Genomic DNA, 26,577 nt, shown 5'->3' with positions numbered 1-26,577 from the left:
TATACATTTCCTTTTCTATTTTCAAGTCTCCCATTTTATGCAGAATCCCACAACTGGTTAATACATACTACTGTAATGCCAGCTGGAGGCAGTGTTGTTAGGCACTCCATTTAACGTTTGTCGGGAAGACAAGTAAATCTAAGTACTCTCTCCCCTTTTTGGAAATCCTCAGATAGGAGCCATGCAAGGAAAGCCACTAGACTAATTTAATGAAGTATCTTACAGGACAAATGAAAAATTTTCAGGCAAAATGTATTCTCTATTCTGTAAACAGCTCTTCTGGTATGCAGCTGCTTTTTAAAAATATTGCCCAAACGTTGAAGTTAATTAGACAAACAAATTCAGACAGTGAACTCCACTTTGATTTTAGGTTACCCAACCTGAAAAGCTCATTTAGTAGAATTCAAAAACAGAAAACAGACTAACATTTGCCTTTTTCCACAACTGACAAATGCAGTGGAGGAAACACTACAGGAATCCAGCATTCTACTCAAGTCAGCATCTAAAATTAAAATGCCACTTCACATTTTTCTTTAGGATTTGTTTAAGAAATGTCTAATTGTCACAGTATGTACTGTAGACTTACAAAAAACTGATAGTAAACATGACTTCTCTATGAAGGAAATATTTCTGTAGCAACAAAATTTTAGTGTTGGGAACATTTTATCTGCAATTATACATCTTAAAGGAATGCTGTCAGCTACTTTATAGTATTGTACACTACCATTTGTAATACCTTATGTGAAACGGTATGCATGTTTATTGACTGTTTTCCATTTGAAAAACAGGTTATCATCTTATTTGTAATACAAAGAAAGCATAGCTTAAGCTGGAGATGCTTAAGCAAAATAAAGATCAACAGGATTAAAATTAGAACCTAAAGCAACAGATTCACAGTTTACTAGTCATACTGCACCTTGAAATAGTCTCTAAAGTTTCCCCTTGTGGAAATACTGCAATTTGTTTTTAGGTGCATTTTCACTCTTGATGTGCTTTAAGGGAAGCTATAAATTTGCATCAAAAAGAAAGTACACCTTATAGACTTCAGCACTTTAGTCTTAAATATGTGATATCAGTGAAATTTGTATTTTACAAGAGCACTGTAAATATAGTACAGAAGCATTTTAAAATTCAATTAAAGTTAATTTTGTTCCTATAGTTAATTAAGGAATGTGCTGCCATCTAGTGATCACTGAAATTATTTCTCTTTTTAAGAGCCATGATCTTGCAGTATTGAGCAAAGAACAGAATGAAAACCAATGAGTGACTTCTGAACACATCAATATTCTGGAAATCTTTTCCACGACAGTACTCCTTTTGAGAAAAATATGCTAAATGGCATTCCCTCTTAGAGACTCTACCAACAGGTAACTAACAATCCTGTATGAAAGATCTATTAGAAATGTCAGTGATTCCAAGTATTCAAAATGATTACCTCAAAAAAAAAAAAGCAACTTTACACATTCAAACCTAAAATACTTTTAGACCAAGTACAAGCACGTCATACATATATGAAATATATCTACCTCTGTTTATGCTAAATTAGACCAGATTCCCACTTTGGTTGTAGTGATGTTTACTCTTCAATCAAAAAGCTTAGATTCAGGTAGAACTGGAGAGTTCACACCACCCTTTTTCCTTTTTTCCTTTTTTTTGGAGGGGGGGTGCGGGGGTCTTTTTTCTGGTGATTTAAGTCTAGTAAGACTGAAATAGTTCACTTGATATCTTAAATGGAAGAACACTCACTTTAATATTAAGTACCACCAGTTAAATTGACCATTCCTTACTGACTTGATAGGAACACATTTGTTGAAACAAGTAAGGTGTACTGGCTCACTGTGGAACACTAACCTACTACTTGACTCCAAACAAACTATTTAAGAATGGAATGGTTTAAATACAAGCAATTTATATCAGATTTTAATTATTAAAATCAAGTAGGAAATCTTAATTTAGACAGTTGATTTTAATCACATTTTGAATTTGTACTTTATTTTTCTAAAGAAAGGCTGATGTTTTAATGGTTACCAACAAAGAAGAATGTTGGTCTGCAACTAAATATAGCTTTTACACTAAATTGGATACTTTTTACTAACCAGGACAAGATGCTATATCTATATAGACACATTTAAGTAATTATGTAGTTTAGCTCTTTTTTTAAAAAAAGAAGAAAGAAAGAAAAAAAGAAAAAAACACCACCACACAATTATGTTGGAAAACAGTGAGTGATGCATTTCTTATTTAACAGACAATTCACTTTTATTTGGGATTTGTGTCAAGCTCTATCTGGTAGAAATTTGGAATTCAATTAAAAGCGTGTAAAAACCATTACTTAACTAATAAAAATAAATAAAAACTCTTAAGTGTGCTGGAAGTATTACCTTTAGTTAGTGAATTCAACTGACTGTGCCTGGTCGCCTGACTGTCACGATTTTAGAGCCAGCTGATCTCATTTGCTCACCTAGCTTTCAGTCATATTAGAAAAAGAAAAAACAAGCTTTCTGGACTTTTCAACTCCCAATCATTTTCTCAACTTTGAATGATCTAGTCATTAAACTGAATGAAATAAAGAAATATTCTCTCTACATCTGCAGAAGAGGCTATTGCTGTCAATAGCTGGTTTAGCACTTTAAACTGGTCTCAGGCGCTTCACCAGTGACTTCCACCAGTTCCGTGGTTTGACTCAAACACTTGGGCCACAAATATGTATTACTTAAAATTTAAATACAAAAGTTAACAGATTATAGTAAATTTAGGCTTCAACATAATTTGTCCTAATTTCAAATTTAATTTAAATAGGTATATTTTTAAACACAAAATGTACTTAAAGTTTTTTTTAAATTTAAATAAAAACCCCATGTTTGAAAACTCTTGATTTTTATCTATCCTGAGCTGTTTGAGTCATAAAAGCATGTCAAGCTCTCAGACTCTTCAGTTCCTTCAGGAGGGAGTATGTTGGAAAGGTGTCCTCATGCTTCACTCTCAGGCAAAAGTCTTCAAAAATAATAAACTGTAGAGGGTAAGTTTTAATTAAAGAACAAGGTTATGGAGAGCCTTTTCCCCACTGCCAGTGGTCTATCCAGGGTTCAACTATACACCTTATTTCCTCCATCTCACACGATGTCATTTTGATTCAAAACAACTGTTTAGCACTCATGTTCTGTACTTGTTCAGACTTCTTTAAAAAGTTAGAAAAAAATCGACGCGTTTTCTTCTTTACTTAAATAAAACTTAAAAACAAACATTTTTGAAATGTCAACCAAAGTGCCTAACAAACAGGCTTCCTCTTCACACATCCTACATAAGTTAATGACCCCATGTTCAGGCAAAGGTTAACTTTGTTCAGTATGTTTAGAAATACACCTCTACCTCGATATAATGCTGTCCTCGGGAGCCAAAAAATCTTACTGAGTTATAGGTGAAACAGTGTTATATCGAACTTGATTTGATCCACTGGAGCACGCAGCCCCACCCCCCCGGAGCACTGCTTCAAAGCGTTGTATCCGAATTTATGTTATATCGGGTGGCGTTATAACGGAGTAGAGGTGTATCAGCATTCTTCATAATTAATGTACAGTTCTGTAACAGATGCAGATATTAAGTTTTCAATGACACTTGACAAGGAACTCTTCCTTTGTTAACGGCTTAGGCTAGGAAACTTCGAAAGAAAGCAGGGAAAAACTTTGGTTAAAATTCTAAGGCCTTGGCTACACTACAGAGTTGCAGCGCTGGTGAGGGGGTTACAGCGCTGCAACTTAGGATGTGTACACACTTGCACAGCACGGCCAGCGCTGCAACTCCCTGGTTGCAGCGCTGGCTGTACACCCGGTCGAGCCTCGGGTGTAGAGGATCCAGCGCTGGTCAGCAAGTGTAGACACCCACTAGCATTTTTATTGACCTCCATGGCATAAGTAGGTATCCCAGCATACCTTAGAAGCCTCTCTGGTAATCATGCAAACTCCACTGTCCTGGGCTCACCTGACCCCTCCTTTAAATGCCCTGGGAATTTTAAAAATTCCCTTCCTGTTTGCTCAGCCAGGTGTGGAGTGCAATTAGTCAATCAATCAATCAGCGACCATGCCTCCACGCACCAAACGAGCCCCAGCATGGACCAGTGCAGAGCTGCAGGACCTCATAAGTGTTTGGGGAGAGGAGGCTGTGCAAGCACAGCTGCGCTCCAGAAGGAGAAATTATGATACCTACGGGCAGATATCGCAGTCCTTGATGAGAAGGGGCCATGAACGGGACGCGTTGCAGTGTAGGGTCAAAATAAAAGAGCTGAGGAGTGCTTACTGCAAAGCTCGTGAGGGAAATTGCCGCTCAGGAGCTGCCCCCACAACCTGCCGTTTTTACCAGGAGCTGGATGCCATACTTGGGTGTGACCCCACTGCCAATCCGAGGACCACGATGGAGAGTTCAGAGCAGGGAGAAGTGGGGGAGGGCGTAGAGGAAGGCGACAGTGAGGCTACTGGCGTGGAGGGAGACACCCTGGAGTCCCAGGAGGCATGCAGCCAGGAGCTCTTCTCAAGCCAGGAGGAGGCGAGCCAGTCACAGCAGCAGGAAGTTGATGGTGAGGAAGAAACTGAGGATCGTGCTCGGGGTAAGCAGATTTTTATGTTTTGGGAGAGGAGGGTTTGGGTTATGGCTGCCTGCATGCATGCCTAAACGTGGAATAGCCCATTGATTTGCTCTATCACGTCTCTGTAATCTGCCTCGGTAATCTCTTGAAAAGTTGCAGCCAGAGCGTTTGCAATTTGCTTTCTCAAGTTTATAGGGAGAGCCACCGTGGTCCTTGTCCCGGTCAGGCTAACTCGTCCGATCCACTGTGCAGCGAGGGGTGGGGGGACCACGGCTGCACACAGGCAAGCTGCATAGGGGCCAGGGCGGTATCCACATTGCTGTAGAAGACCCTCCCTCTCTTCCCAGGTAACACGCAACAGTGATATGTCTGGCAGTAGGATACTTGAGTGCAGGGTGCCAGGTCCGTGTTTCCCCAGCCCATTGCGCTCTGTTGTTTACCCCCCCCCCAAGCACGTAGCCAGCCACGCGGTGCGCTCCGGTGTTATGCATCCCCCTCCCAGCAGGCATCCAGCCCCGCGGTGTGCTCCGGTGTTCCACAGCCCCCTCCCAGCACGTAGCTAGCCCCGCGGTGTGCTCCGGTGTTATGCACCCCCCCCTCCAAGCAGGCATCCAGCACCGCGGTGCGTTCCCCCCCCCCCCACACAAGCAGGATGGCGTGAACGTGTACCAAAGCCCAACCCCCCCCCACCCCCAGCAGCTCGCCACCTTCCTGTTCACTACTGTCCCCTGTTCAGGACACCAGCTACCTCCTGTACCCATTGCAGATAAACCCCAGTGACCCATCGGTCAATTCCCACTTCCAAGGGGAACTCAGGGGAAAACCACTCACCCCACTGCTCGCCATGACTTTAGCTTCCCTGCCCTCTCTGTGTTATGTGAGGTATGTGAGAAGGATGCCACCAAAAGTCTAAAAAGTCCTTCACTGTGTGATAATAAACAATGTAGCCTCTGTGTATTACATGGTTCTCTCTCTTTTTTCTAGTGACCTTGACTAATGCAGCCGGATCACCAGCCTCACATAGATTGCAGAACTTGAGACGAAATCCCAGAAAAATCAAAAGAGGAATTGATCAAATCAGTTATGAGTCACTACAAACAGAGAAAGTAGGAAGACACAGGAATGGAGAGAGAAAGTGTATGAATGGAGGCAAACAGAAAGCAGGAGAAAGGAACTGTCTGCCAAAAAAACCACAAAGCAGATAAGCCTCCTGGCTCGCCAAACTGAGTCTTTCGAGTCTCTCGTAGCCATGCAGACAAATATGTACTGTTGTAACCCACAGCCCTCCCAAAGCCCTCTTTCTTGTTCCCCAGTATTTCCACAAAACTTTCTCCAGCAGCCAGTTTCTTATTACCCCCAGCTGCCCCCAACACCTGTACGATCACCTACCAGCCCTGATAACTATAATTCTTACCCTGTTCACTCCACCCCCATTACCCTGCAGCATAGTAATCCTGAAGTGCAGCAGACATTGAATAGTGATCAAAATAGGACATATTCAAACCTGTGAATGTACAGTCCACCACCCCAACCCCCTTGCCTTTTATGTACTATATGTTGAATAAAGGATTTTTTCTCTTTTTCACTACGCTATATTATTGCTGGAAGTGGTAAATATTGTACCCCAAGGTACAGAGCAAAGCACATCAAATGCACCAAACATTACTGTTGGCTCTCAGCATCAAATTGCTCCCTTAAAGCATCCCTAATCCTTGAAGCCCTTTCCTGGGCCCCCCTATTAGCCTTGCTCTCTGGCTGAGCAAATTCATCCTCTAGGCGTCGAACCTCGGAGGTCCATTCCTCACTGAATCTTTCACCCTTCCCTTCACAAATATTATGGAGGGTACAGCACGTGGATATAACAGCGGAGATGCTGCTTTCCCCCAAATCTAGCTTCCCATAAAGACACCTCCAGCGGGCTTTCAAACGGCCAAAAGCACACTCCACAGTCATTCTGCACCGGCTCAGCCTGTAGTTGAACCGGTCCTTGCTCCTGTCAAGCTTCCCTGTATACGGTTTCATGAGCCATGGCATTAAGGGGTAAGCGGGGTCTCCAAGGATCACAGTGGGCATTTCGACGTCCCCTACTGTGATCTTGCAGTCTGGGAAAAAAGTCCCGGCCCACAGCCTCCTGAACAGGGAACTGTTCCGAAAAATGCGTGCATAGTGCACCTTTCCAGGCCATCCTGAGTAAATGTCAGTGAAACGCCCACGGTGATCCACAAGCGCTTGCAGAACCACGGAGAAATACCCCTTGCGATTAACGTACTCTGATGCCAGGTGGGGTGGTGACAGAATAGGAATATGCGTCCCATCTATTGCCCCTCCACAGTTAGGGAAACCCATTTCTGCAAAGCCATCCACAATGTCCTGCACGTTCAAGAGTCACAGTTCTTCTTAGCAGGGTGCAATTAATGGCTGTGCAAATTTGCATCAGCACCATTCCAACGGTAGACTTTCCCCCTCCAAACTGGTTCGCCCCCGATCGGAAGCAGTCTGGAATTGCCAGCTTCCAGATTGCAATAGCCACCCGCTTCTCCACTGGCAGGGCAGCTCTCAATCTCGTGTCCCTGCGCCGCAGGGTAGGGGCGAGCTCAGCACACAGTGCCATGAAAGTGGCTTTTCTCATTCGAAAGTTCTGCAGCCACTGCTCGTCATCCCAGGCTTGCAGGACGATGTGATCCCACCACTGAGTGCTGGTTTCCTCAGCCCAAAGGCGCCGTTCCACGGTGCTGAGCACGTCTGTTGCTGCCACAAGCAATTTAGTGTCTTCACCATCAGGCAATTCAATATCATCGTCTGACTCCTCACTGTCACTGTCACTCACTTTGCAGCTGAAGGAATAGCTCCACTGCCATGCGTGATGTGCTGGCAACATTCATCAGCAAGGTCCTCAGCAGCTCAGGCTCCATTTATAACAAAAACCGCAGAAATCGCGCTGCAGACTCACAATGCCGCCAAACTGCTCGGAATGTGTAGCAAAGCACCACGGGGCATTGGAACAGGAAGCGGAAAGACCCGCACACTTCCTTCCCCTTCCCACAAGCCACAGCGCCAAAATGGGACGAGGTGCTCTGTGGGATAGCTGCCCACAATGCACCACTCCCAACAGCGCTGCAAGTGCTGTAAATGTGGCCACACTGCAGCGCTGGCCCTACACAGCTGTACTAACACAGCTGTAACTACCAGCGCTGCAAAACTGTAAGTGTAGCCATACCCTAAGAGTCAATAGCTTTTTATCACTAATGCACGATTCTCCATCACCAGCAAGTAAAATTTAAGATTTGGCACTTCAAATTTTAGATGTTTGCAGTTTTGACTAGGAAACCTTTAAAGTGGAACAGATTTTTCATATGGTATTATACACATACAATGAACATACAAGAGAAGTGAAGAAATTGGAAAGGGTCCAGAGAAGAGCAACAAGAATGATTAAAGGTCTACAGAACATGACCTATGAAGGAAGGCTGAAAGAACTGAGTTTGTTTAGTTTGGAAAGAGAAGTCCAAGAGGGGACATGATAGCAATTTTCAGGTATCTAAATGGGTGTGATGAGGAGGAGGGAGAAAACTTCCTCATCTTAGCCTTGTTGCTTTAGAACAGCAGTTCTCAAACTGTGGGTCATGACCTCCTTTGAATGGTGTCACCACAGCTGGCTTAGACTTGCAAGGGTCCAGGGCTGAAGCCTGAGCCCCACTACCCATGGTCAAAGCTAAAGCCTGAGGGCTTCAGCCCTAGGCAGCAGGACTCAGGCTGCAAGCCCCCTGCCTGAGGCGGAAGTCCTTGAGCTTCAGATTTGGCCCCCCTACCCAGAACAGTGTGGGCTCAGGCTTTGGCCCCTCTACCCAGGGCAGCAGGGCTTGGGCAGGCTCAGGCTTTGGTCCCCCTCCGGGGTTATGAAATAATTTTTGTTGTCAGAAAGGGGTCACAGTGCAATGAAGTTTGAGAACCCCCTGCTTTAGAATTACAAAGAAATAATCAAAGCTGTTAATTTAAAATGAAAACTGGCAAAACTGAATCCCAAAACCAAACATCTCACTAATCAGGAACAAGAGGGCAAATCCAAGAAATGGGCTTTCAATATTTACTTCTGATAAATTTGAAACATAGGGTACGTCTACACTACGTGATTATTCCGATTTTACATAAACCAGTTTTGTAAAACAGATTGAATAAAGTCGACTGCACGCGGCCACATTAAGCACATTAATTCGGTGGTGTGTGTCCATGGTCCGACGCTAGCGTCGATTTCCGGAGCGTTGCACTGTGGGTAGCTATTCCGTAGCTATCCCATAGTTCCCACAGTCTCCTCTGCCCCTTGGAATTCTGGGTTGAGATCCCAGTGCCTGATGAGGCAAAAATCATTGTCGCGGGTGGTTCTGGGTAAATGTCATGTCATTCCTTCCTCTGGGAAAGGAACGGCAGACAATCATTTTGCGCCCTTTTTCCCTGGATTGCCCTGGCAGATGCCATAAGACAGCAACCATGGAGCCTGTTCATTTTTTTTTTTTTTTTTTAAAAACACTGTCACCGTATGTCTACCTGATGCCGCTGACAGAGGCGATACTGCAGCACTACACAGCAGCATTCGCTTGCTTTTGCATGATAGCAGAGACGGTTATCAGTCGTTCTGTGCTGTCTGCTGCCATTGTAAATTGGCAATGAGATGACAGTTATCTGTTGTTCTGTACTGTCTGCTGCTATCATAGGTGCCCCTGGCTGAGGTTGGCCGGGGGCACAAAGGCAAAAATGGGAATGACTCCCCGAGTCAATCCCTCCTTTATGGTATCTAAAAATATAGAGTCAGTCCTGCCTAGAATATGAGACAAGTGTACTAGAGAACCAGTGTATCGGAGCAGCTGTGCTCTCTGATACATGTCAGATCCCACAGAAATGACGAGCTGCATGCCATTCACGGGGGTTGCCCCTGCAACAACCCCACCCGTTGCTTCCCTCCTCCCCAACCTTCCTAGGCTACCATGGCAGTGTGCCCCCTCCCCCATTTGTGTCATGACGTTATGAAGAATGCAGGAATAAGAAACAGTGACTTGTTAGTGAGATAAAATGAGGGGGAGGCAGCCTCCCACTGCTATGACAGTCCAGGCAGGACATTAAGCGGGGGAGAGGAGCCCAGCATCCCGCTGCTATGATAGTCCAGGCAGTACAGAACCGTTTCTTTACACAGGAAAGGGAGGGGGCTGATGGAGCTCAGCCCCTAGTTCCTATGATGAGGATGGTTACCAGCCGTTCTGTACCCTCTACTGGGAATGACTGGGAATCATTCCTATTTTTACCCAGGCGCCCCCGGCCAGCCTCACCTAAGGCCAGCCAGGAGCACTCACGGGCTGATGACAAGGACAGCTAGCAGTCCTACTGCACCATCTGCCACCGGGAGGGGAGAGGAGCAAATACTGCTCTTCACTGCCGCAGCATCGCGTCTATCAGCAGCATTCAGTAGACACAGGGTGACATTGAAAGAAGTCAAGAAACGATTTCTTTCCCTTTTCTTTCACGTGTGGGGGGGAGGAAGTAAATTGTCGAGCTACACCCTGAACCACACCGGACAATGTGTTTGAACCTACAGGCGTTGGGAGCTCAGCCAAGAATAAATATTTTTCGGAGACTGCAGAGGACTGTGGGATAGCTGGAGTCCTCAGTACCCCCTCCCTCCCTCCATGAGCGTCCATTTGATTCTTTGGCTTTCCGTTACACTTGTCACGCAGCACTGTGTAGCCTGGAGATTTTTTTCAAATGCTTTGGCATTTCGTCTTCTGTAACGGAGCTCTGATAGAACAGATTTGTCTCCCCATACAGCGATCAGATCCAGTATCTCCCGTACGGTCCATGCTGGAGCTCTTTTTGGATTTGGGACTGCATCGCCACCCGTGTTGATCAGAGCTCCACGCTGGGCAAACAGGAAATGAAATTCAAAAGTTCGCGGGGCTTTTCCTGTTTACCTGGCCACTGCATCCAAGTTCAGATTGCTGTCCAGAGCGGTCACAGTGGTGCACTGTGGGATACAGCCCGGAGGCCAATACCGTCGATTTGCGGCCACACTAACCCTAATCTGATATGGTAATACCGATTTTAGTGCCATTCCTCTCGTTGGGGAGGAGTACAGAAACTGATTTAAAGAGCCCTTTATATCAATATAAAGGGTCTCGTAGTGTGGACGGGTACAGCATTAAATCGGTTTAACGCTGCTATAATCTGTTTAAACGCGTAGTGTAGACCAGGCCTTACAGTTGCTGCACTTATTTGTGAAACTGTAAGTCAGCTGCACTCATCCTTTTTCCTACAGGCAGACACAAGATGGATGCCATCAACCTATAACTAAGGTTACACCACTAAGATAGTATTTTGTGACTTTGCTTAGAATAATCCAAGAAACAGCTTCAGCCTGGTTCATACATTATTCAACATTGTATATAAATTCACACAGACTTGGAAATACTATTTTAGGCTACAAACCAGAAGGCAAATGGCATATTTAAAAAAGGAACATTAGGTGTTCAACATGTTCAACATCAAGTTAGCTAAGAATTACATCTAAACCTTCAGAATTAACTATACTTCAACTAGACCCATTTAATGAAAATGACATTGTTTATTTGGGTATGCAGGCATTAAAGAGGTTTTAAAAGGGTGTGTAGATCAGTTAATATACAGTGGACTTAAAACAGAATTTCCACAGTCATTTAATAGAGAATTAAAATCTGTTTGCTTTTCATTAGAAGAGTGTATAATAGGTCCTGTTTACAACACTTCCCTTAAAGCATTATTTCTGAGTTAGTTACAATTCTGGAAAGAGATTTTGGCACTATTAAGGAAGATCTTTAACTATTTTTTTACTGCTGTCACACATTATGTTATGATGCTAAAAGAATGGGATAAGAATATAGAAAATTGAATGCCATCGTATAGGTCAGTTGTATGCCCTCTTTTGGAATAGTGTTCTTCTGGTCACTTTCTCAAGAAGGATATAGCTGAAATGCAGGGGTTCAGAGACAGGCTAAGGGAGTGATTAAAAGCATGGAAAAAAAATCATATGAAGAGAGATGGAAAAGAATGGTAACGTTTGCCTTACGGAAGAGAGATAAGGAGGGACATCAAAAAATTATAGAGTAATGAATGATAAAGATATATACAGAACATTTCTATTCACACAAAATTCAGTGAAAGTGACTGATGACATTTAAAACTGAGAATCATAGAATATTAGGGTAGGAAAAGACCTCAGGAGGTCATCTAGTCCAATCCCCTACTCAAAGCAGGGCCAACACCAACTTAATCATCCCAGCCGAAGCTGTGTCAAGCTGGGCCTTACATCTCTAAGACCACCTCCCTAGGTAACCCATTCCAGTGCTTCACCACCCTCCTAGTGAAATCATGTTTCCTAATATCCAATCAAGACGTCACACACACACTGCAACTTGAGACCATTTCTTCTTGTTCTATCATCTGCCACCACTAAGAGCCTAGCTCCAGCCTCTTTGGAACCCCCCTTCAGGTAACTGAAGGCTGCTATCAACTTTCTCCCCCGCCCCCTCCCCCCCTTGCTTCTGCAGACTAAACAATCCCAGTTCCCTCAGCCTCTCCTTGTAAGTCATGCGCCCCATCCCCCAAATAATTTTTGTTGCCCTCCACGGAACTCTCTCCAATTTGTCCACATTCCTTCTGTAGTGGGGGGACCAAAACTCAATGCAGTACTCCAAGTGTGGCCTCAACAGTGCCAAATAGAGGGGAATAATCACTTCCCTCAGTCTGCTGGCAATGTTGCTATTAATACAGCCCAATATGCCATTGGCCTTCTTGGCAACAAGGGCACACTGCTGACTCACATCCAGCTTCTTGTCCACTGTAATCCCCAGGTCCTTCTCTGCAGAACTGCTGCTTAGCCAGTCGGTCCCCAGCCTGTAGCAATGTGTGGGATTCTTCCTTCCTAAGTGCAGAACTCCGCATTTGTCTTTGTTGAACCTCATCAGATTCCTTTTGGCCCAATCCTCCAATTTGCCTCTGGATCCTATCCTTACCCTCCATTATATCTACCTCTCCCCGCATTTTAGTGTTATCTGCGAATTTGCTGAGGGTGCAATTAATCCCATCATCCAGATCATTAATAAAGATGTTGAACAAAACCAGACCCAGGATGGATCCCTGGGGCACTTCCCTTGATACCGACTGCCAACTAGACATCCAGACAATCTAGCCAGCTTTCTATCCACCTTGTAGTCCATTCATCCAATCCACACTTTAACTTGCTGGAAAGAATACTGTGGGAGACCACATCAAAAGCTTTACTAAAGTCAAGATATATCACTTCCACCGCTTTCCCCATATCCACAGAGCCCATTATCTCATCACAGAACACAATCAGGTTGGTCAGGCATGACTTGCCCTTGGCGAATCCATGGAGAGGAGCAGTCAACAAGTGCTTCAAAATGGATTCCTTGAAGACCTGGCACCACGATTTTGCCGGGGACTGAAGTGAGGCTGACGGGTCTGTAGAGAACCCGGGTTCTCTTTCTTCTCTTTTTTAAATATGGGCACTATATTTGCCTTTTTCCAATCGTCTGGAACATTCCCCAATAAAAACACACTTTTTCATACATCATAAAATATTAACCTGTGGAAATTATTGTCACAAAATATCACGGAGGCAAAGCACTTCATAGGATTTAAAAAAAAAAGAAGGAGTGGGCATTTCTTCGGATAAGAATAACCAAAGTTAGAACACAGAGGATTTAAAGATTTACTAAGTTTTGGAAGGGATATAAAGCCTCTTTCAGGTTAGAAGCCAACCTAAATGGGGATCAGCGAGAAACTTCTTATGAGCAGGTTATTCCATAACTACCTTCAGGGCTTCTTGCCCTTGCCTTTGAAAAAAGTGGCACTGGTCACTACCGGAGACATGATACTGAACTAGATGACACACTGGTCTGATTCAACATAGCAATTACTGCATTCCTTTGTACCAACATTTTCAAAGTATTCTGAAAACAATATATTAATCTAATCCCTTTTGTTAGATCTTCTAACTAGCTGGTGATCACATTTGAAATCTAAGTTTCCATGCTTAATTTTATATCATGTTTAAATATGTATCCCAATTTACATGTCACAACTGTAATGGCCATGAATTGTAATACAGTAAAATCTTCACATTTGTCCATGTTATATGAAGAATCTCAGCTTTAAATGAAACAAATGCCTCCAACACTGCCAAGATCAACTCTCTTCCAATATATATATATACACACACACCCCTCTACCTCGATATAATGCGACCTGATATAACACGAATTCGGATATAACGCAGTAAAGCAGTATTCCAGGGGAGGAGGCAGGGCTGCGCTCTCCAGTGGATCAAAGCATGTTCAATATAATGCAGTTTCACCTATAACACAGTAAATATTTTTGGCTCCCGAGGACAATGTCATAGAGGTAGAGATATATATTATATATTGAGACATCTCATGTTTCTCACAAAATTCAGTTACTTAAAATGGCTATTTGTCGTCAAAGGACCCCATTTTCTCCCTGAATTTGGAAAGCTGGTGGTTTAAAGACTATCAGCTTGACTTCCATCAAGCAGCAGTAGTTGATTATATTCTTCGTAATGTGGGTATCCGCTACAAAACTATGGAACTTTATACAGTTCATTTGTTTAAAAGGGCCAGCCATTACCAGAACACTGCCTCTTCAAAATGGTGTATTTGTTTTAGAAAGGGAAAAATACCTATTTGGCGCTAATTTCTCATACACATCAACCATGAGAAAAAACAAATTACTTCAGATTGTTGATCTCCATTCTGAGAGTGAGTCACAACAACTTGAATAACTACTTACCCACTACTAGTCCACATTCAGGACAGATCATGTCTCCAGCTCTGTAATCCTCCACTAAAATGGAATCTGGATGGTTTGGACATGTCACTCTGGGAAGCACATCCAAACTAAAAGAAAAAGATTGAACACAGCATTCAAAATATTTCAAACAAAGTTTATTTCCAGAAAAAGATTTCAAGTTAGAGAAAAGCAATTTAAACTACAATATGGAAGAAAACTTCAAGCCACATGCCCTTAATGCTGTTTTTAACATACAGCACAAATGAGCTGAGTAATTTAGGGCAAAGAACAACAACTTGGTAACCCAGGATTTATGGAGATTAGAACTCTGAAACATCTTGCCATCTAAAAGGCTACCCCCTTTAAATAAAGCATTCTAAGAAAGCACTTACATTACTAGTCTACCTGAAAAGCATTCCTACTAAATAAATGCCTACCAGAAGTTAGTGGTTACCATGTCATTCTAAATATTCATTCCTACATTTGGCCAGACTTCTTTTTTAATCCAATTAGGCTATTTCTTTAGTGAGCAGTGCATTCTTCACAGTTTTAGAAAACTCTTATAGTACCAACAATTTATTAACTTGATCAACAAATTTTAAAAAAAAGTTTTAACCAGATTAAAATATAAAGTAATTAAAATTAAAGCATAACTTGCTAGTTGGGAAATCTTTACATTAAACAATTTTAGTAAGATAATAAAGCAGCAGCGATTCACAGCAGCACATACTAAAGAAGCAAGAACTAAAATAAGAAATTTTTATTGAAGACATTTCAACAAGTTCCAGCTGCATCACATTTTTAATACAAAACAAAAAACGAAGCTATGAAGAAACAGTTTCAGAGAACTCACAAAAGGGGTGCTGGTCCGTAAGCAACAACTCTCTGCCATGTGGGGCACTTAAATAGGCATCCCAAGTTCACAAGGCTGACTGCATATTAAATAAAAAGTAAACTGAATCCAGATCCACAAAGCAGAACAGCAGTTTCTGATGATACCTTTTATCAGCAGCATGTCAGTGTAAAATCTGCCCATTTCTCTGGACATATACATTATTCCCCCTGTAGTTTATACGTCCTGTACGCTGCAATATTTCAGTAAAATTCATGGCCATTATATTTACTGAAGTGTGGTATTTATTTCACTGCTGCTAGAAGTTGGGGTAACACCAGAAAACGTTCACTAAATCTAGAGCAGACACAGAAAGGGAAGTAGATTCACTCTACTGTCCCATCACAGTACCTTTAGTCCTAATTAGAAAGGACACTTTCACCCATAAAGGATAGTTCAGGCACTGGGACCATTCAATCACTAACATCTGCTGATAAACATCAGCAAGGGAAAATTGTGACAGGAACCCAAAATGTAATATATAGTTTTCAGTGCTGCTAATCTGGGCCAAAACAGGGGCCTATCTAATACCACATGTACATGACAAGAAGGAAAATTGGGGATGATGGAATGTTGCCTAACAATTAATTTTATGGGGTGTGGAATGGAAGAGCTTTTAACATAAGAACAGCTATGCTGGGTTAGACCAATGGTCCATTTAGCCCAGTATCCTGTTTTCAAGACAGTGGCCAGTGCCAGATACTTCAGAGGGAATGAACAGAACAGGAAAATTAAGAAGGGATCCATCCTCTTGTCCAGGCCCAGCTTCTGGCAGTTGGAGACTTAGGGATATCCAGAGCATGGGGTTATATCCCTGACCTTCTTGCCTAATAACTTAATGGAGGATAGCCATTAATGGACCTATCTAGTTCTTTTTTGAACTGTTATACTTTTGGCCTTCACAATACCCCTGGCAACGAGTTCCCCCTAGGCACTGTGTGAAGAACTACTTTCTTTTTTCCTCAAAAAAGAAGAAAGGAAACTGAAGGGGATGGTAAAAAAATCTTTCTATGGTAGGCCCTGAAAAGTCTGATAGGGGCTTTTTACTGGGAAAATTTAGAAGAAACATACTATGGAAACTGTGGAAACTCCTCCATCTACATTAAAATACAGGATGTGTAAAGTCCTGATTTAATCTGCACAAGAGTTTTATACAGCAACAAAGGGGTAACAGACTATCCAGTTTCTAGCAGACCTTGGTTTCGGACCAGAATGCATCTTTATTCAAACGATCAAGAATGTAAACTAAAATTTTTAAAAAGCACTATAAAGCAGGGGTTTTCAACTAGGGTAGGTGCACCCAGAGGAACAGGTGGGGGTGGGAAGGGCAGAACAGCAGAGCTCAGGGAGGGAGCACCGCCTCCACCCTTGACTCACTTCTGCAGGCTACCCAACCTGCAGATCAGTGTCAAGACCCTCACATACACCTTCCTCTCCTCTGAAAACCTGAGGGAGGAGGGGCAGATTGGGCTTTGATTTTTGACCCGGCAGGGCTCAGGATTTGGCCCTCCCACCTGGGGTTGCGGTACTCCGCAGGCTCAGGCAGTCCCCCTCCCGGGGTCATGTAGTAGTTTTTAATTGTCAGAAGATGGCCACAGTGAAATGAAGTTTGAGAATCCCCCTGCTAGAGATCCCAGACTTACTACTGCAATATTTTCGAGCTGTTGGCAGCAGAGATCCCGTCACTAGCCTACATGTCACCCCACTACTTCCGAACTCCGAGCTTTACAAAAACATTAGTAACTAGAGTTCAGGCAGAACCAGTCACCCAGGCCAGGCTGCACATCACTCACAGGTGATCGGAGACCACAGCAAACCCTCATCGCTGGAGGGGGCGAGGGAGACCAGAACCAGAAACCAGCTATGGAAGGACAGAGGGGAATGGGCCGGGGAACGGAAATGGGGCACCAAAGCGAGAGGAAAATCAAAGCGCCCCTTTCCCCCATACAAGGGAGGAAGGGGGTGGTTGGCGGAAGCCGGGCCCCTTTCCCCCCGCAGGGTTAGGGACGGGAAAGGGGGGCCGGGTGGGGAGAAGCGAAGGGGTCCGAGGCGGGGGAAAGGAGCGGGACTGACGAGCAGGAACCAATCCCCGAGATGGCAGCTGGGGGACGCATCAGCATTGCTGTCCCAGGGGCTGAACGTGGGGGAAGACGCGGCCATTTTCTCTCCCCGGCAGATAGTCCAGCACCGCCGCCCGCACCCACTCCCAGGCTCCAGTCAGACACTCTATTACCACCCACCACCACCAGTACGACCACGACGCCGCTCGCTCCACTCACCGGCTGGTAGACGCCATGTTCCTTCCTTCCTTCCTTGTCCCGGGCCGTGCTGCCTCTGCACAGGCCAGGTCAGGAGCAATACGCAGCGCACTCCCTTATATATCCTCCGCCACTGGGGGCGGGGCTCTGCCAGGACATCAGTACGGGCCGCGCTAAGGGACAAAACGAAAGGGTTCGCGTTCAGCGGCTTCCACTTGAAGCCCGCCTGTGGGCAATGCAAGGACTAGGAGTGGGGCGGGGCGCCGGCTGGGGTCACGCGCCCTCCCTCAGCCCTGCTCTGGGTCGGAGGCTCACTTTGTCCCGCCTTTGGGGGCCGTTGGACTGTCGTGTGGAAATACAGCTGCGGGACTGACGGCTTAAGAGTGCTTGCCTCGTGGTTTTCCTTTGATTGACATGTTGTTGCTGTAAGTGTAGCCGGTGCTAACATAAAAGGGGTAGAGGGGGCTGGGGGATTTGCACCCTGTCGTTCAAGCACTCAAGACCCCCGCAGTCTGTGGGTAACTATTCCTTGGGGGTGCTCCACCCCTTTTTCAGATGTGGGTGCCTGAAAGCTAATGAAATAGTAAGTTTGGATGAAAGCATTTTGCGTTTGTGCCAAGCTTTAATCAGATGGATGCACTGTGTCCCCCTTTGATTTGTTCCTGACATTGCATCACAGAGTTCAGTTACCCCCAAGCTTTGGGTTGAGAGAACCCCACATAACACACATCCGCCCTGAACTAGGTGGCATTACCCTAATAGACTCTGCTCTAGAGTTAGCCAGTCTGGAGACACAGTGACTAGGTGAGGCTACATCACTGGCCCCTATACTTGTGACAGCTTCAAAATATGAAGCATCTCCTGCAATGCCAACTTCTTGCCTGCGAATGCTCTTCCAGTGACCTGGCAGAGTGCCATGACTGGGCAATTGCATGTGCATAGGTCACAGCAGGAAGCAGTAGGACAACATGACAAAACTACCACTTCAGTAACCCCATCCTTTACTATCTATCCAGGGGTTGGTTGGACTATGCTCCATTAATTTTGGTAGATTTTGCAACATCCCCACACACTGGGATTCAAAACAGATTGCTCATTCAAGACATAATTTAGAAAAGAACCTCTTGTATCTGCAAATCCTCAGCATCTTTGAAAGTCAGGCCACGATGGTTTAGATACCAAAATATGAATTTGAGGCCTTTTAAAGGCCTGATTTAGGCACCTATGGCCCCAATTCTGCAAACATACACATTTAACTTTTACTTACAGTGAACAGTAGAAGTTAAACCAGGTGCAACATGTCTCAAGTTGTGCATCCACAATCAGCAGCAGTCACACACCTCAAATGAGAATATTATGGAAATTGTAAGGAGGTGGGACAGCTGAAGCAACTCCAACATGCCAGTTCATGTATGTGCCACTGCTTGTGGGTTTAGACTTTTGATTAAATGAAAATATAAGCAGATTACATGCATCCTAGCACATTACTGTGGTCCTGATGCACGACCAAGGCTCCTAGATGCTACAGTAATACAAATATAGTAATAATGTTCAACCATGACTTTCTGAAGAAGTCAGCCTTTCACAAACACTGAAATTCACATGGAGCAATCTGTGCCATGTTTTATTGCTGTTGTGAGGCTATGTCTAATCACTCATTCATACCAATTACTCAGGGCTTGTCTACATCAGAAAGTTGCAGCGCTGGTGAGGGAGTTACAGCGCTGCAACTTTGAAGGTGTACACATCTGCAGGGCACCACCAGCGCTGCAACTCCCTGTTTGCAGCGCTGGCCGTACTCCCGTTTTGTCTCGGGTGTAGAGGATCCAGCGCTGGTGATCCAGCGCTGGTAATCCAATGTAGACAGTTACCAGCGCTTTTCTTGACCTCCGTGGAAGGAGGAAGCCTCTGGTAATCAAGCTGGTTTCCTTTCCCGGTTTGCTCTCTCGGTCCCGGAGCCAGCCAGCAAACCGCAGGGAAGGAGACCTGCTTGCTCGGGGTTCCGGGACCGAGAGAGCAAACCGGGAACGCCGCGGTTTGCTCTCTCGGTCCCGGAGCCAGCCAGCAAACCGCAGGGAAGGAGACCTGCTTGCTCGGGGTTCCGGGACCGAGAGAGCAAACCGGGAAAGGAAACCGGCTTCGCCGCGGTTTGCTCTCTCGGTCCCGGAACCCCGAGCAAGCAGGTCTCCTTCCCTGCGGTTTGCTGGGTGGCTCCGGGACCGAGAGAGCAAACCGCGGCGTTCCCGGTTTGCTCTCTCGGTCCCGGAACCCCGAGCAAGCAGGTCTCCTTCCCTGCGGTTTGCTGGCTGGCTCCGGGACCGAGAGAGCAAACCGCGGCGTTCCCGGTTTGCTCTCTCGGTCCCGGAACCCCGAGCAAGCAGGTCTCCTTCCCTGCGGTTTGCTGGCTGGCTCCGGGACCGAGAGAGCAAACCGCGGGGAAGCTGGTTTCCTTTCCCGGTTTGCTCTCTCGTCCCGGAACCCCCCTTGAAGCCGCCCAACAGCGCTGCAGTGTGGCCACATCTAACACCACTTGCAGCGCTGGTTGCTGTAAGTGTGGCCACTCTGCAGCGCTGGCCCTATACAGCTGTACTAATACAGCTGTAACAACCAGCGCTGCAAAATTTTAGATGTAGACATGGCCTCAGAAAGCTCAGATGCTGACACAAAAACAGCTATCTTGGGGACATCTCAACATAAGCTGTAGAAATAATTGGCATTTCTAATCAGTATTACATTTGTTATGCTCCAAATCTGCTATCTTCAAATATAGATATGGCACTATGGTTATTTACTATTACATTTTGATAGGCAATTACACTATTGGATTGTGTAATGTACTAAAACCCTTGTTTCTAAGGTCAGAAGCCAAAATTCCAGTGTAGTATTATTTTGTATCATCAGTCTAAGGGATTAGTAAAATGTAACTCATACTATACTCTAGGAACCCAGTTTATCTCGGAGAAATCTATATATTTGTTATATTAGCAGATTTGTTAAATTTTAAGAGAATTGACAGTGCTTGAAAAATGGCAGCTCTAAGCCTCAGTATGGTTTGGGATTTCCCTTTCTCTACTCCACCTGCCTTCTCCCTATGTGCTTCATCTACACTAGAGAATATGGAATTGCTTGTAATTGAGCCAATTGTTTTTCACCAACTGAGGTACAAGCATGTTTACAACACTAACAGTTTTGTCCTGCACCCAAACTAGCACTCTGCTCAACAGATTCTGCTGTAATGCCCTCTAGGTCAGGGCAGTTGCAAGTGCAAGGACAGCATTAGGTGGTGGCAAGCAGGGCAGTTACTCAGGGTCCCATGTGTCAGGGGGCCCCCGTGAAGCTGAGTTACATGCATCAGCCCTGGGCAGCAGATCTCAGGCTTCAAACTCCTGAAAGGGGTACAGTAGTTTGGAAAGGTTGAGAACCACTGCTCCAGATAGATATCCCACAGTTCCTGGCACAGCTCCCAGGTACAGTTCACACTGGGAGATTTCAGTAGGTAGTGTGGGTTACCTCAGAGATTATGGGACTTTTGGAAGGAGAGGTCAAGACTGTCATAACGCCCTGGAATCTCAGAATTTCCTGGGGCTGTATTCCATAACTCATCTGGAGCCAATTTCATTGCCAAATTATTTTTTCAGCATGGAGACCTGATCTAACTCTACTCAATCTCCACTATTATAAGGGGTTTCTGGTGGAGGGTTTTTTTTGTTTGTTTGTTTGTTTGTTTGTTTGTTTGAGATGGCAGTACAAAGTAACTAAAGAGACAATGGAGGATGTTCTGGCTGAAAACCCAGGAACAAGATCAGGAACGGAGAGAGAAGCCAGACTGTTGCTACCAGCCCACTCCAGGGCTGTACAGTTTACTTGTGGATAAAGGCACTGTTGGACCAAACCCATGACCACAGATTGGTTGAATTTAGGATATGCTTACATGGCAGTCAGGGGTGTAACTGCATCATGGACAGGCTTAAAAATAGCAGTGAAGGTGTGGTGACACAGGCTATACAAATCTGCCAGGAATCCTGTACTCCTGTTGCTAACCAGTGCTGATGTCAGTGCTGTTTCTATATTTCTATTTTTAACTGTGCTAGCCAGATTAAAGCTAGCATGGGTATGCTTCATGCTGCAGTCACACTTCTGACTGCAGAGTAGACATATCTTAAATTGTTCTCAAGATGTCAGAAAGCCAGCACTGACTCCAGATTCCAGCACATGGAAGGGAATATTTCTAGAACCGTTTTCTGAGTTTGTTCCAACTCTGCAGTGCAAGACCACAAGGATGAAAGTCATGGGGAAAAAAAAAAGCATAGGAATCATCCTCTAGAAGCAGTCTGCTCTGGATTACTTCTATCCAATTGGGAACCAATTTGAGGTTGGTAAGGCCACACAGAGCCTCAAGGATATTCAAAGATGAGGCAGCTGGTACAGCACTTTCCATAACAGCCTCTTCTTTAGGACTCACTCTCCTCATCCCCTTAGCTTGAAATAACCTAAGTTTATTAACCTTCATAGCACAGAGCAACGCCCATTCCTGTTTTCCAGAGATCTTAGTTAAGGTTTCTAAATATGTGTTTTGCTGTGGAGTTACTGGTGGTGGTTGGGGATAGTCTGATTAAGAGTTGAAAAGGAATTACAGGAGTGATCTATTCCAGTGTTGTATATTTAAGGATTGCCAAGGAGCAAGGTCTCTCATTTTTATATGTGTGCATATATAACTCAAACTAAACTTTTAAACTCTTATACCACCACGTACTATTTTAGAACTTTGAAGATTGAGTACTTTCAAATATAGTAATTTGATAACTGTGGAAAATTAAAACAGTAATGATTTAAAACATTTAGAACTGTCTATTCACCAAAAATGGCATTGGTTTAACTAAATCAATTTTGTTGTGTGTGTTCATAAGCTGTTAGGTACTAAGTCCCTGGAGCTAGCTAACATGCACCATTTCAAAGCATTTCTTAATTTCCCTTCACATCAAGCTATGAAATGTAAAACACAACATTCCATCTTCAAATCCTGCTATTTCCAACTGGCTCCTATACCATTACATTAGAACAGCTCTTATTCTTCTAATTCTGACTTCTTCCTCCTAAGTCCTAATACAGTTATATGATGTATTTATTTTTTTCAGTGCCCTAGTAAATCTCCCACCCCCAAAATGTGGATTCCCGTGATTATTTTGTGAAATAGCCAACACTTCAGAAAGACTGAAAATAATTCCTTGGATCACATTATTTGCAATGGATAAATTGTTATTTTAGCTACTCAGCAGGTAGCCTCCCAGAGTTATTTGCAATTTCATATGAATCGTACTGTATTTAGAGTACATTAACTTTTAATGGTATAATGAAATACCTATGTATAAAATAATTATACCAGATGCAATAACTAATACAAATATAAAAATCAAGATGTAGGTTTATTCCAGTTCTTCAGGATCACCTCAGCTGCGTCCAGTGTGCTGTCTTGCTGCAAGTATAGAATGCCACAATTACTGTAGGTACAGAGCTTTACAAAATAAATAGAGTATCAGCCATACAAACTAGTATTTTTTGACAAAGTTACAATTGTATCTTATAAATATCCAAAGGATTCAATAATTTGCCACTAAACTCTGTAATTATATATCTAGAGGGTACACCAAGAAAGGAATTCAAAATTAAGATTTCTTGTAATTATTGTAAAACTTTGTACATTCAAAATATTATTTCCAAACAACTTCTTTGCTTTCCTTAGTGTTAATACTATCAACAATGTAGAGATCAGTTGCATTACATCTGTGTTGCTATCTACTGCATTTACAGTAGTGGTCTTGTCCAGGCTATATTTGAAGTCATGTTACCCCGTGTGTAAAACTGGTTTTTTTTGTTTTTAAATACCCATGTAATGAAGCTGTGCTATGAATTCTCTTCTCCCCCTCCCCACTCCAAGTGTGGGTATTCCATATTTTGTGACTTGGCTATAGCCCTGTGAGTCACACATGTAGTCTATAGCTTGATTTGCCTAGAATTTTCTTAGAAATTATCTCTGTGCATACTGGGCAGGAAAAAGAGGCCGTCAGGTTGCTTTGTGTTTCTGCAACCTCACCACTCGCCATTTCTGTTCCTTATCCAAATCAGAATGGGCCTGTATTTTGTATTAATTTCTTCTTCCATGTGCGTATTGTTGCATTCTTAATAAAACACATTTTTTAACAGCAAAAAAAACAAACAAAACAACTCCTCTAGATTAAACTACACAAACACTTTAGTAATAATCAACACTGCTATCAGAACAGTCTTCTAGAGCAGGACACAAACTTACTTTGATGAAGCAAAAACGTATATATTTCTCAAATTGCTTTTTGGTCTCTGGGCCACAGAATGCTGTAAGAGGAATTGCTGACAGTTTCTGAAATGATGAAACATAATGATTTGCTGATTACACACAGATACAGTCAATTTTAGGTTTGATAAATTGTACGGCAAAGATTTTGGAGTCTTCCTTTCCTTCATTAGAATTGAATTGACTTAATTTTCAGAATTCACATATCAAATATAAGTACCTAATCCTGCACCAGTGAAATCAATGAGTTTCTCTTGATCAGGAAGAGTGATCAAGTTCAGGTTTGGCATGTGCTAGCTAAGTCTGGCCCAAACTCAACCACTTTTTCTAGGCAAGAAAGGTAGCAGGATCTTGCCTACTGCAAACATATAAGTGTGGAAAACAGCAATTATTGGGACTTGTCTTTATTGTTATGCGCTAAGACTACAAGCTACATTTTCAGTGGACGTTATATTTTCAGTAGGACATTATAGTTCAGCAGGATTTTAGCCACTAGATTCCCACAGTTTAGCTGTGCATATCACCCTAACTTCTAGGCATACAGCTCAGATGTTTACATTTTGAAGTATCCTTTTATAGGTGCAGGTATATTTTTATTTTAGGTATAGAAATATTCCTAATTTTTAATGTATATCAAAGTGACTGCATATAAGAGACATCTTACCTTAGATTTTATCATCCATTTCACAAATTTATAATCATAATGTTGATTCGCCTCCATATCAGACAGATCCACATCTAAAATAAAAATGAATGTGAAATGGAGCATAATATTATAGGACCTCCCAGATTCCAGTGGGAGGACACTTACCTTTCAGTGTTCTTTATTACAGTTGATACTAGAATCACTACAAAAACTCTAGGAAGAACTGAACAAAGTCTTGTGCTCCATTCAGAGTCTAATCCTGGTTTTGACACTACCTGTATGACTTTGGTGGGGGAAAAATGGGATATTTACGTATTTCAAAGGGGTACTATGAGGCCTAATTAACTTAAGTGCAAAGTGCTATTATAGGCAGTCAATGGAAGACATGAGACTGGGGCCAGATCTACACTAGGAACTAGGAAAAATCCACACCTCTGAGAGATGCAGCTATACTGACCTAGCCCTTAGTGTTGACAGCATAATCATAAGAATTCTTCCTTTGACACAAGGAGGTCCATTACCTATGGCAATGGCAGAATCCTTCCCATCAGTGTAGGTACTACCTACACTGAAGTGCAACAGCTGCAGCTGCGCCTCTGTAGCGTTTTAAATGTACACATCCCTAGAAGAATGAATTCTAGGGTAAATTCTCTCTCTGATATTATGATATCCTCAACTTTCGGAAGGATTGGTAAACTTTGGTGAAATTTGAAAGTCCTTTTAAATTGAATTAAAGTGCTTTACAGTGCCTCCATGTTTGGGTGACTTTAGATTAAGGGGAAAAACTGAACAGGAAATTCTGTGAGTGTGGGCCCAAGATTTTAAGGGGGGGGGTCGATGTAAGATACGCAACTTCAGCTACGGGAATATCGTAGCTGAAGTCTAAGTATCTTATTCCGACTTACTTCCCATCCTCACAGCGTGGGATCGACGTCCGCGGCTCCCCCGTGGACTCCGCTACCGCCGTTCACTCTGGTGGAGTTCCGGAGTCGACAGGGAGCGTGTTTGGGAATCGATATATTGTGTCTAGATGAGACGCAATATATCGATCCCCGATATATCGATCACTACCCGCCGATACGGCGGGTAGTCTGGACGTACCCTCAGACACAGATCAGTAATTCTCAAACTTTTGCAAATCATATACCTCCCTAAAATAGAAATCCAGTTAACTACCTTCTCTCCCAACCCTAATTTCACATCTTCCCTGCAACAGCCATCAGACTTGATTAAATGAAAAAGTAATACAAAGGCAGTAATTAGAAATCACACCACTCAAAAATGGATGAACGGATTTCACCAAAAAACTTACAAAAATAATCACCTCTAGGCCAAGTTCACACACAAAACATTTTAGCTCAAAACAGAGTTCGCTTGAAAGTGTTATGAGAAATGGAAAAAAAGGGGCCGTTAAAATGGAAGTTGCATTTTAATCGTAACTACAGAGTACGCTCCCACTCCCTCCATAATAAACCTTCACTAACTGAGTGCAGAAACATCAACAATCATGAAGTATCCTCCATCTGGAATGACAGGTTTCAATCCAACTTCTTGGAGTAGCTGAGCCATCCGATTACGCTTGCCTTCCAACTCTCGAGACAGCGAGTAAAAGTAGCAGTCTGGGTCATCCATGCGTTTAAAGTCGATCCAAAGTGCTTGTGCCAACGCCTCCTGCAAACATAATCAGCATACAAAGATTTCCTGCAGGTGGAACCTTGCACCCATGCAGAATCCTACTGAAGTTACTGGGAGAGGTCGCTGGGACATTGCATGGTGTATGGGCCTTCTCACATAGATCCTATAGATCACATAATAATAATAATTAATAATAATTTTTCTATTATCCCTTTGCAGGACCAGGGTCTTACTGAGTCCACAAATACCCTAAACCACTGCATCACAAAATGTAACTTGTGCATTTATTTTGACAAGCTATTTACTCCTTCCAGTGTCGTAACGCCTAAGTCCCTATCAGGACAGGGCCCCATTCTGCTAGACATTGCTCCAGACAGAGGAAGTCACAGT

At 43.5% G+C, this 26,577-nt stretch overlaps 2 protein-coding genes across 10 annotated transcripts in view; both read right to left on the bottom strand.

Annotated features, from left to right (window-relative positions):
• Positions 1 to 17,715, bottom strand: part of GTF2B (general transcription factor IIB) — a 28,587-nt gene extending 10,872 nt beyond the window's left edge. Inside the window, exons 1-2 of the mRNA XM_030572510.1 lie at positions 17,600 to 17,715; positions 14,429 to 14,535 (exon numbers count right to left, since the gene is read on the bottom strand). Coding sequence (XP_030428370.1) covers positions 14,429 to 14,535; positions 17,600 to 17,616 — 124 coding nt within the window. The 5' untranslated portion in view covers positions 17,617 to 17,715. The remainder of the gene's footprint in view (positions 1 to 14,428; positions 14,536 to 17,599) is intronic.
• A 4,724-nt stretch (positions 17,716 to 22,439) lies between these two features.
• KYAT3 (kynurenine aminotransferase 3) overlaps positions 22,440 to 26,577 on the bottom strand; it is a 36,254-nt gene continuing 32,116 nt past the window's right edge. For 6 of the 9 annotated variants that reach the window (XM_030572507.1, XM_030572504.1, XM_030572503.1 and 3 more), the window contains 4 exons: positions 26,037 to 26,223; positions 24,571 to 24,644; positions 23,886 to 23,972; positions 22,442 to 23,051 (listed from right to left, as the gene is read on the bottom strand). In XM_030572507.1, coding sequence (XP_030428367.1) covers positions 22,989 to 23,051; positions 23,886 to 23,972; positions 24,571 to 24,644; positions 26,037 to 26,223 — 411 coding nt within the window. In that variant the 3' untranslated portion in view covers positions 22,442 to 22,988. Of the gene's footprint in view, positions 23,052 to 23,885; positions 23,973 to 24,570; positions 24,645 to 26,036; positions 26,224 to 26,577 lie in introns of all 9 variants that reach the window. The other 3 variants (XM_030572500.1, XM_030572501.1, XM_030572502.1) reach the window with 1 other exon arrangement.

This window comes from Gopherus evgoodei, chromosome 8 (assembly GCF_007399415.2).
Source record: "Gopherus evgoodei ecotype Sinaloan lineage chromosome 8, rGopEvg1_v1.p, whole genome shotgun sequence".
In the NCBI taxonomy this organism is placed as follows: domain Eukaryota; kingdom Metazoa; phylum Chordata; order Testudines; family Testudinidae; genus Gopherus; species Gopherus evgoodei.
This window is presented reverse-complemented; position numbering and strand designations above follow the sequence as displayed.